General features: G+C 47.0%; 1 protein-coding gene across 1 annotated transcript in view; it reads right to left on the bottom strand.

Annotated features, from left to right (window-relative positions):
• The window catches only part of SLC24A1 (solute carrier family 24 (sodium/potassium/calcium exchanger), member 1), a 31561-nt gene that overhangs the window by 6683 nt on the left and 12645 nt on the right, over positions 1-12233 (bottom strand). The window contains 4 exon segments of the mRNA XM_012728523.1: positions 841-881; positions 2644-2671; positions 4931-5064; positions 6324-6377. Of these exon segments, the coding sequence (XP_012583977.1) occupies positions 841-881; positions 2644-2671; positions 4931-5064; positions 6324-6377 (257 nt within the window).

Here is a 12233-nt window from a genome sequence, read left to right on the forward strand (position 1 = left end):
ACGTGGCACAGTAGATCTCTCCTGTCTTGCCTGCTGCTCCCCTCAGCAGCATATTTCAATAGATCTGTCTGTTCTGCTCCTCACTCTGTCTCTGGTGAATCCTCTTACCTCCCACACCTCTTGTACGAATAAATAAATAATATGCAGTTTTTTTAAAAACTGCATAGGGAGGATCTTGTGACTTAGGAATCCTCAGAATAGCTTTGGGGGGCCAAGGGCCTTGAAAAGCCTCAAGCATTAGGTTTAGGTATTGTCCATCTTACTTCATGGCTGTGTGGCTTTGGGAAAATTATTTGACCTCATCTGAGCTTCTGTCTCGTCTTCAGAATGGGGCCGTGCTGCTCTATCACCTCCAAGGCTACAGGGTGCCAACAGACACGTGTGCTGTCCTGAGGTGCTGTGCTGAGCCCACAGAGCAGAACTGCCCCTCTCTTCTGCCCCAGCATTCACACAGATGCTGGGCTTCTGTGTCATCAGACTCTTGGTGGCCTTCCCTCACTGGGGTTGCCAAACTGAGACCAATCCCTAGCTGCACTATCCTTGTGTAGACGTGACAGGAAGAAGTGAAGTCCAACAGAGTCTCATCTGGAACAAAATTCAGCTAAAAAGAAGTGGAAGCTCGACAACCCCTGGGCTGGCCTTGGCCACCCCATCTGAGAGGAGTGGGAGGGAGTAGTGCAGGGTTGTCCTCAGACCAGCACCCATCAGCAAGGGAGCCCCGGAAGGAGACCAAAGTTCAGCACAGCAAATGTGCAGGCAACACCAGATCACCCTGACTGAGAGAAGCCACAAGCTGAGCTTTGGAGGAAGGAAGGTGACAGAAGAAACTCCAGTTTTCACCATCCTCTCACTTCCGGTTTGCTATCTGCTTTGGCCTGGGTCTTGGCTTTGAATGACACAGGAAACGCCTGCCAGTGTCCCTGCCACAACTTCAGCTGTGGGTTGTGAGTTCTGGTTTCTGGTCTTACCTTGTGAATGGTACAACTCCCAACCTTTCATCTTAAATTCCCTGTACTGCTCCTACTGGCAGTGACATTGGCAAATCACTTCCCCTCTCTGGGCTTATTCCCTCTCTGGCAAAATGGCATGGTGCAACTCAGGACAACAAATAGGATTGATTTTCTTTATGAGCTCAAGTGAGAACTGCTTAAGTGCAGAATTGAGAATGCTGACCCAAGCCTGGTAGGAAAATAGCACGACTGGGTGAGTGTCTACAAGGGGCAGTGAATGGAGAAATAGACAGGAGAGATTTTTGCCATCCTTGGACTAGATTATCTGGAAGGCCCCTTGTAACTTATTTTCTGTGACTCTACCTGAAGCTTTGCTGTATATTGAGTGCTGAGAACAGCTGTCAGCTGGTGGCTATGCTCATGAACTTCCCTCCCCAACGGGGAGGGGGGAGAATAGCGGCCACAACATTTTTTGACTCCTAGGTACTGGAACCTCAACAGAGTGTCCCTCCAGATCCCCATTTACCCACTTTGCTGGAGCCTCCAGCACAGAACCATGCTGCTCTGATTTCCAGGCAAGAAAAATGAAGACAGCAACTGTCCCCATGCAGTGGGGCCATGTCCCAGGCAATATGCAAAGTGTTTTACACTTGTAATTTCAAGATTGATGAACAGAGACTGAAGGGCAGGGGCTCACAGGGTCCTCCTAATAGCTGTGTAGCACGGGAAGACAATGGTACAAGTCATAAAACCAAGGGAGGCTAAGAGGTCGACTCGATTCCAGGCTGGCTCTGCCTGTGAGTGCTGGTTTACTTCCGGGGCCTGCAATTCCTCTTGAAGCCAGTTATCCCCTCTCTAAAAAGGCAACAACATTAACATATTCAGAGCAGTGATATCAGGGTTCATGAAACAAAATAAATGAAAGTTTAATTGCATTGCTGCAATTAAATATTGTTTTCTTAGGTCAGATTGTAGAGCCAGATAGCCTGGGTTTGAATCCTATTCCTGCCACTCATCAGTCATGGACCTACCTGGTGATTCCTTAACCTCTCCGTACTTAGATTCTTCATCAGTAAAATCATTCAGGGTTGGCCCTCCCTGGTGGCACAGCAGGTTAAAGCACAGCACTAAGAAGCTTAAGCCACTTCTGCATGAGTTCGATTCCCGCCTGCCCCGGAGGTGACCACATGGCGCCAGCTGACCTCTCCTGACCCACCCGCTGCTCCCCTCAGCAGTGTACTTCATCTATCTACCTGTTCTGCTCCCCACTCTGTCTCTGGTGAATCCTCTCACCCTCCACATCTCTGGCCTGTACCCCAGTTCTGTATGAATAAATAAATTTTTTTTAAAAAATCGTTCAGGGTTGTTGGCATCCATAAATGTGTACAGGAATGTGCTTAAACTAGCATCGGGCACCTAGAGAGCACTATGTAGTCTTAAGTTTTAGCTGTGATGACAGCGATGTGCTGACAACAGTATTTGAGAGCAGCCACCCCACCCAGGAAGCAAATCTGCACTGGTGAGGCCCAGTATTCCAGAGGGTTTGAGTGAGAAGGGACCCTGAAGACCCTCCTTGCCACAACACCGGCAGGGAGAAGAGCACTCTGGGAAGGTGGCTGGGTCAAACACTACTCTGGTCCAGGACAGGCAGGACACATAAACCAGCCTGCAGAATTCTCAGAGTTGGCTCGACTGCCATCACTTCTGGCAATAGGGGCTGACTGCAGAGCCACCTGTGTGTGTGTCCCTCAAGGAGTCCTGGTGGCTGGAACTGAGATGTCAGGAAGTGGGCACACCACTGCATTCTTCACCCAGGCAACTCCAGTGCTCCTGAGCACCAAACAGGCACTGCAGTCTTCTGTTGAACACAGATAACTTAGCTGTCATTGAAAGAGGGCCCCTGCTTCCTGTCCTGGCACTAATATCTGCTGTGTGGTAGTGTACACCCTGACCTCTCATTTCCCAGGCCACTGAGGAAAGCAGGTCAGCTGTAGGCCTCTCTCTCTCCCTGACACACACATACAATATCTGAGTGAAATCACCAGAAAAGACATAGGATCCAAAGGAGAAAAAGCCCCTCACAGGGTAAGTAAGAGTTCAGCCCACAGATCAGTGTTGTGACAAGAGTCAGAACACCTGAAAAGGATGGAAACATCTGGACAGTCATTTGGGAACAGTGTATGGAAACACAAACATGACTCTGGAAAGCCTTGGCAACGAAGGCCTTCCTCCTTCATCACAAGCCTGCGTGGACCCAGCCCTGCAGGAGGTCAGGGTGTAGATCAGGCCTGGCTGTGCTGAGCAGACTGCATCCCTGAGCCATCAGCCACCATTCCCACGAGCACCTTTCCCAGTCGGCCACAAAGCACATAATGTCCCAAGGCTGCTTGTTGCCCCAGGGATGACCATGCCTGGCTCCCCCAGCACGTGCTTCCTCATGTGGCCTCTTGGCTCTCAGCATGGCAGGATCATTCCCTTAGAATCATTTTCCTCTGACCTCAGCCTGGCCCAGACCTCACATAATCCTGTGAGGACAAGCAGGGCAGCTGGGGGTGGCAGAAGCAGCCCAGGCAGGCCAGGCCCTTCAGGAGGGTCCTTATCTTCGAAACCTTGCTAGAGTCAGGGATCCCATGAGGCCCGGTCATAAGATAAAGCCTCCTTTCCTGCACCTGGTTGGCCATACCCAGCACTGAATCACTCACAGCCTGCAGGGGGCTGCGGGCACCACTCTGGCAACCCTAGGGGTGCTTTTTCCAGAACAGGTCCTTGGGGATTGCCTCTCTCAATGTCTGTCACTGCTCAAATTGAGAATTTTTTGAAGAACATTTGATCACCTTGTGTCTGGCTTTGCTTGTTACAGTACAGTGTGCTTGTTTTAAATACCTGGCAACCCTATATGATATTTGAAGGAGACATTTCAGGATCTGAGTAAATTCTGAATCACCCTTGCAAATTTGTTCCTGAGCCACGAGTTATTGGGGGCAGCTCTCTGGAGAAAGGGATCAGAAGGCAAGACTTGGTAAGTGGGTAGTGAGAATTTCAACTGGCCCCATCATTTTAAAATAATTTTTTAATTAAAAATTATTTATTTATGCATACAAAATTGGGGTACAGGCCAGAGGTGCAGGGATGGTGAGAGGATTCACCAGAGACAGAGTGGGGTGCAGAACAGGCTGACTGACGAAGTACACTGCTGAGGGGAGCAGCGGACGAGACAGGAAGGGTCTGCTGTGCCCTGAGGGTCAAGTCCGGGGTGGAGCTCCAACTAGCATGGAAGCCTCTGTAGCCAACTTCGCAGTGCTGCACTTTAACTCCCTGCACCACCAGGGAGGGCCAGGCCCCATCATTTGTAAAGTTGCACAGGAGACCCCAATGCATTCTAGTTCCTGCTCTTATCCTTATCATGCTCAGAAATGGTCCTGGCAGCTCCCAGGCTACCCTTTGGGATCTATGACTGAAGCGGGGGAGAATTAGTGCGCTTCCCAGGGCCCCAGGGCTAAATACAGAGCAAATGGAGGTGCTACTCAGAGTTTCTGGGCTTGGACCCTATAGGAGGTACCCAAGAAGCAGCCCTAGCCAGTCAGCATGGGTAAAGCCACCTGTCTTGAGACTGTGGAACATGGGTTGAGCTGTGGGGGAAGGGTTTTGCCGGGCAGTCACTGAAGGGAGCCCCAACATAGAGCAGTGCTGGGCGCCAAGCACTCATGACCTCACTAACTGCAGGTGAACCCCTTCACTTTACAGAGAGGGAGTAAGGATAGGGACACCTAAGGACCCTAACTCCTTGGGGCCCTCTCTGGTGAGTCCTGTGTCTTGTCTCCACCCTGATTTCCAGACTGTCTGATTTTACCACCCATTCTCCTTTGCTAACTCTCTTTCTATTCCTGCCCTCACCCTCTCACCCTATCTGCTATATCTCAATTTTGCAGGCCCCAGTTCTTCTTCAAGTACAGGAGGGAAGGAGCAGATGGGGAGACTACATGGGCCTGGGGGAGGACTTGCTTACCTTTCCCAGGAGGTCCAGGCTGTGGAGCATGAGCCAGAAGATGGTACTGCGGATGGTACTGTTGTGCAGAGAGGTCAAGCTGCTCCCATGCGTCAGAACAGAAGGGAGCTGAGCAAGGCGGAGACCACACAGGCCTCAGTGGCCCCTACCCCAGCCGGGGCCTCCTCCCAGCATCTGTCCCAAAGAGCCAGCAGAAGCCTGGGAGCCTAATGCTGGCTCCCCTCCCCCTTCTCAGCAGCCAGCAGTTACACTGCCTCTCTCTCAGCCTCCCCTTCAGGTTTCCATGATTAGAGACTTCTATATGCTGAAAATTTTCCACAGTCAAAATTCTCCACATCGGCAATGTGGAGACCACACCAAGGATTTGTCCATCGCTGAAACTACAGCCTCAGGGAAACACACAGGCAGCCACAAACCCTCTGCATCCTGGTGCAACCCTCTGCAGCCCAAAAATGGGTCCCCTTCTGCTGTACAAATCACAGTCCCACCTCAGAAATAAACAAAGTTATTTCCCATCTACAGAAAAGGAAGTGAAAATTCAAAGAGGCTTGGTGGTTTATTCAGGCTCATGCAGGGAGTAAATGAATTAAAGCTAGCACCCAGGTCTAGAATTCCAGAATTTTCTTCAAACCACATGCTCAGGGCCCTTCACAGGCACATACATACACCTGTCTGAATATGCAGACACACAGATGTGACAGACATGGAGACATCATCTGATTTACAACAGAAGATGCCAGGACAACGGCTTACTCTGTTCCTTACTAGGTCTCTGTCTCCTTTTTCCTCTTCCCCATCGTTCTGAACTGAACTTTCCTACCACCTACTGGCTGTTGTAACACAATACTTCACAACAGAGGGATTTTCCTTCAACAGGGAGGTTTCATTCAGACCCGGCCTCTCCTCTCTAAGATCACCACACTTCTCCCCAAATACCTATGGGCCAAAGGCCCCTAAACTATAGTTCTTCAGAAACCTCAGTCCCTCTTGCCCACAATGGCCCTCCAGTGGTTCACTTAGTTCTTGGATATTCCAAAACCATAGGTAATTAAGTTTCCAGATTAATCACAGAATGTCAGGGCTTTAGTTCATAGAGACCAGTCATTTTACAGGTGCAAAAATCTGATATCCAGGTTCACAACATGAACTAGTTAAATGACCAAGTAAGCAGGGACATTCTGGACTCAGTTCCCAAAGGCCAGCTGAAGATGAGAGTCCCTCAGGCAAAGGCACCAGATCCTTCCCTGCTCACCCTGCTCCCAGGGTGCTTTCCAGGCCTGAGTCCAGACCAGACCCTCAGCATCAGGGCCACAGTACACAAGATCTGTGTCTGTCCCCCCACTGGGGAGACTCCACATGTCACTGACCTTCAGCTTCCGGTTATCCTGTAGCTCATCTACCACAAATGTCCCATTGCCCAGCTGCAAACAGGGACAGGAGTCAAAGATGGAAGAGAGCCCTACTTCCCTCTCTCTACAGGGAGCCCCTGGGTTGCAACAAAACACACCCAGGGAAGACCTCATCTCAGAAAATATTTTAACCTTCAAACACCTGCCTAGCCTTCCATAATCCGGCTTCACCTGCAGTATTCCCCAAATGTCCACTTACCATAGTCGAGTAAAATCAGCTGACTTCTAGTCCCTCAATAAAACCAACCTCTTGGGCCCTCGCTGGTGGCACAGTGGGTTAAAGCACAGCACTGAGAAGCTGAGGCCACTTCCGCATGAGTTCGATTCCCGCTTGCCCTGGAGGTGACCACATGGCGCAGCAGACCTCTCCTGACCCGCCCGCTGCTCCCCTCAGCAGTGTACTTCGTCGATCTGCCTGTTCTGCTCCCCACTCTGTCTCTGGTGAAGCCTCTCGCCGCCCCTGAGCCTCTGGCCTGTACCCCAGTTCTGTATGCACAAATAAATAAATCTTAAAAAAACAAAACAAACAAAAAAAAAAAAACCTCTTTACCCACCTTGAATCTCTCATCTCAGGATCTTTCCTCTTCTTTGGGGATACTCTCCCTCCACTCCCCATGTTTCAGTTCTGTATGTCACCTCTGGGAATCTAATCTACTTGTCTTTCATAGACTCCTGCTCTTCCCCTTCTTAACACTTTCTCCACTTTATTTTGTTTGTATGTTAATAAATATACAAATACACTGACTGCCCCACTAGCATCTTGAAGCAGCCTGTCTACGTCCTTCACCGTGTGCTCAGCACTTAGCAGGAGCTTGACAGTTATTAAATGAATGAACTCCTCTAAATAGACCTAGTCTATTCCAATTTCTGTTCCTTGTTCCTCCCCTTTCCCTCTGCCTAAAAGTATTCTCCCTAATCTTCTGTTTGTCCACCAAATTTTCAGAAAATTCAGGGTGAATTTTTATATAAAAATTTCCCAAGTAGCCTTGAACTCTAGCTCACTAGACTACTGCCCTCTTCCAAAGCACATTTTGTGAGATCAAAACCTGACTTTGTAATCAAGTAATGATACTGTCCTAGGGAAGTTGTAGGGAAAACAGTTGGGAAATAGCCCTAGAAAATGCAAGATGAAGAATCCTTAAGTCCACATTTCTTACTGCCCGAATATTTCCTGCTGCCTGAGCCATTAACTTGTCACTTTGTGTTTACTGCCTTATGATATCATTTGAGATTTTAAACAAAATCACTGTTTAATTTTTCACATGAGTTGTCTACCCAGAGAAACTCAGTATTTTGGCCATGCAATGAACTTAAAATACCAACATCTCTGTTCCCTTAGCGTATGTGTCAGACACAGGTTTAGTGTAGGTGTCCAGTTAAGGTGAGCTGAAGGAGTGGACACTCCCAAGTGGCTTCTATTGCCATCTTCAGGCAGCAAGGTTACTACTGGCTGCCTCAGCAACCACCTTTATCTTCCCATTGTCTCCCTTACCCTAGTCCCTCCATGGCCGACAATAGAATGCATTTAGATTTATCCAAGAACTGAATGTGTTACTCTCTCTTCCCTCTTGCACTCAGAAAACAGAAAATATTGCCTGATCAGGTTTCTGATCCACCCACCTGTCCAATTTGTTCATTCGTTCAGTTGCTACTCCCTGACCACCTCCTGTTTGCATGATGCTCTGCTAGTGCTGTAGGGTCAAGAAGATGTTCAGGACATGGACTCTATGTCCAGAAAGGAATCAAACCCAATGATAATACAGTTCATGACAAAGCAGAATGTGCTTCAAGAAACAGAGGCAGAGATTAAAAAGCTCTGCTGGGGAGGGCAAGGAAGGCTTCCTGGAGCAGGCAGAATTTGGAGGGGGAGATTGGAAAGCTTAGATATATACTGAGAAGGAAGGGCAGGAGAGAAGGAGGTTGGAAGAGAAGGAGAAGAGAAACAACCAAATGAAGGTGTTACTGTGGGTTTTCTGAGCAAACCCTTTAACTTTAAGTTTCCTGGGCTACGGAAGGCAGGGCATTGTCCTCTCCCCATGGGCCTAGACATCTCTCTCTATCATGTCCAACCCTTACCTTACCCAGTGAATTCTTTTTTGAAGCTATCTTTTGGAATTAGCTGGTTCTGTGCACACAGGGACAGGCGAGACCGACTTTTGCACCATGAGGCACACTCCTAGTGATTTCTTTGCATTCAGATTTATCCAAGCCAAACTACTTCTCTATAGGTTCAGTTAACAGTATCTTTTTTAAAAAGATTTATTTATATATGCATACAGAATGGGGGTACAGGACAGAGGTTGGGGCAATGGAAGGATACACCAGAGACAATGGGGAGTGGAGCAGAACATGCAGATGGACGAAGTACACTGTTGAGGGGAGCAGCGGGTGGGTTAGGAGAGGTCTGCGTGCCATGTGGGTCACCTCTCTGGCCAGGGATCGAACTCATGAAGTGGCTGTGGCTAGCTTTGCTAGCTTTGTCGTGCTGTGCTTTAACCTGTTGCATCACTAGGAAGGGCCCACATTTAACCTCAGAACGCACGTCTGACTTTCTGAAGCCCTACATGTCTCTTTCCTCATGCACAAATATTAACTTATGTAGACAAAGCTATTATTATTATTGCTATTTTTGATAGGTGCAAAAAGATTCTGTGTCTTGTCACCACTCACCAAGATGGTGACAGAATCCCAGTCTCTCGATTCCCATCGAGAAGTCTATTTTACTTGTCGTTTTACTAAATCACTTTTTTCCACAAGCATAAATAAGGAAATGAGGTAACATATATTCCCTGCTGGTTCTGTTTCAAACTATTGACATTTCAGATAAATGGAGGTGAATGGTTGTCTATATTTGGGTGTGGCTGGTGGGTTCACTATGCGGAACAGTACCAGCAAGTAGGTGCTCTGAGAATCTTCCCTTGCTACAAACCCATCCCACACCCACTTCTCATACCACCCCATTCTCCCTCTTCTTTTTTCAGCCTCATCAGTCCATCTCCTCCTCCTCATGAAAATTAGCAAAAGCACTGAGGAAATGGCATATCTTTATGCCAGGCAAAGCCCCAGCACCTGTGAAGCATCCTGCAGAGGACAGCAACGAGACCCCTTGCTGTCAGTCAGCACAGCACAGTGCTGGTGTGGCACTTGGTGGCCCCTCAGAGGACTTGTCCTTGTGACCTCCAGTTGCTAGTTCCCACTGATATAGCAGTTAACCTTCCACTCTGACTTTCAAAGCTTCATTTGACAAATAGTTACTGACTGCTTGGTCTGAATTCTGCCTTCACCCAGGTTATACTCTAGTGAAAGACTCTTCATTGAGCATACTCTTGCTCCACGACCCACTCACTCGTGTAAGCTGGAACTCTAAATTCTAACCAGATTCCGCCCACTTGGCTCCCTTAAGCAGTTGGCCCACATCGAATTGTCAGACCTAGTAAATCCTCCCAGCCTTACTTTGGCCTCATCTCTGTCTTCCTGCCTAACATCCCACTCCTGATCTATTTATTCCTCCTCCCTATCTCCAGCCCTCAGCTAGAAAACACAGATGTCCCTTCCCACATCCTGAGTACCCCTCAGGTGGGAGTCCAGGCTCCTTACCTGGGCACATACAGCCCTCTCCTGGCCTCCAGGCCAGCACTGTCCAACAGAAAAATTTAAGGTAAAGTAAATTTTTAAAATAAACTTTAACCAAACATAGCAAACATAACTCTACAGGTAATTAATATTTATAATATCAATGGGATATATTATGTGTATTTTATATAAGCCTTTGAAGCTGGTTGTGTTTATACTTTCAGTGCATTTCTCCCTCTTTTTCTTTTTCTCTTTTTTATATCCTCCACCAAACCACCAGGGCCCATACCCCATCTGCCTTTAATCCCCTTTCCCTTCACCTTCCCCATTGTTCCCTCTGGTGGCCATTATATATATATATATATATATATATATATTTGGCTGAGTTCAAGATTTATTCCTACTATTCTTTATATATGAACATTTTAGGGTATTTATAATGCACAGATGAGTGGAACCATCCAATAACTAATTTTCACTAATTTCACTCAACATAATTACACTGAGGTTCATCCATTTTGCCCCAAATGCCACCATTTCATCTCAATAGCCCCGTTTCAAGAGCTCAGCTACCATGTGGGACTGGTGGCACCATACTAGCCAATGAGGCGATAATCTCTTCATAAAGGCTTTCCCCGGGCCTTTATGCACGCCTAGGAGACTCCCTTCACCTCCTTCAGTCAGCCACCCTCTGTGAAACCTTCGAGATTCCATTAACTATTATTCTTCAGGAAGCCTACCCTGACTTCTTGGTCGGTAGAGATGTCTGTTCTCTGTAGAACTAAATTCCTTTATATTTACCTATATCATTTTGTGTAATATAGTAACTAATAGTTTTGCTTGTCTGTCTTCTCCACTGAGGAGGATTTACCATGGAGGTGATGAAGCTTAAGTTTCAGGGTCCACATGTCCCCTATACAAACTCTTTCCAAAGCCTTGTGCTTAATTTTATAGCAATCGTTTTATATTCTTTTCCTTAAAGAATGTGAAACCTCCACCAACTTCCACTTCTCTGGCAGGCTCATCTCTTGTGGACTGGGATTATGGTTTATGACTTAGAATATCCCCAGATCCTACTCAGGCCTTATACACAAAGATGCAATAAATGTTTGCTGAGTACATGAATGGTGGAGTTCTTGAGGGCTAACACCTCTCTCCCTCTCTTTCAGAGTAGCATCAGCTAGTCCTTGACTTTAGTGAACATACATTTGTTGTTAGTGATTCAGAAATATCTATTTCCAACCCAGATTTTGTTCCTGATCTTCAAGTACATTTCAACTTCAACTGCTTCTAAGACATAGCAACCCTGAGGTGACATAGGCACTCAAATTCACCTATCTTCCTTGGTCCTTCTTTTCTCACTGTGAGACCACCATCCATTCTGTTGTTCAAGTCAAAAACCTGGCAAGAAGTCAAACAAAGGTTTGACTTCTGCTCTCTCACATGCCTCCATCACCAAGTCCAGATGATGCTGTCTTCAACACATCTCTCAGAGATCTATACATGCCAGATGCCCACACCAGCCTCCTAAATGCTTCCACCCGTGCACACCTATAATTCATTCTCTATATAGCCAAGAGGGAGTCACCTTCTGAATACAATTCCTTGGTATTATTCCCCCATTAACTTAAATATAATCCAGTCTCTGTATCTGATCCTCAGGGCCTTATAGAAGGTGGTCACTGCTCCCCTCCAGGCTTGCCCTGTGTTGCTCTCCCCTTTCCACTAACCACATTGACCTCTAGTTCTTTCTTCTACTGCTGTATGTTCTCCCCTGATCTGAGCCTTTGCAAATGCTCTTGTAGAATTCTTCTCCACAGATCAATCTCTACAACTCTACTTGGACTTCTCTGCCAAGACGCCTCACCTGCTCCTCCTCAGTGAAGGGGACTTCTAGCTGAAGTCATTGCCCATCACCTGCAGTGTTTACTTATCATATTCTCACATTAATTTCCTCACTTATTTTGTTTATCTTCCATATGCCTCCTCCACCAAACTACAAATTTTTCTGTTTGTTTTGCATTTTCAATTTATTCAGGTGGCAGCACATCTAGAAATCTTTCAGAATACCATGAATATCTAATTTTACAGTTAATCCAATCACATATCCTAGGAGAAAGTATTACTGTGTTACATAAATGCATGTAAAATCTCAGCTACACACACCCATGCATCCACGATGATAACAAACTTTTGGACTAGGCATAACCTAGTATTACAGTTTTTCTGTTAGTTGTTTTACTCATTTATCAACTGCTAGCACCTGTCAGCAGTGAACCCTTAAAAGCATAAAAA

This window comes from Condylura cristata, unplaced genomic scaffold, assembly GCF_000260355.1.
Source record: "Condylura cristata isolate star-nosed mole 26May11 unplaced genomic scaffold, ConCri1.0 scaffold00023, whole genome shotgun sequence".
NCBI classification, from domain to species: Eukaryota; Metazoa; Chordata; class Mammalia; order Eulipotyphla; family Talpidae; genus Condylura; species Condylura cristata.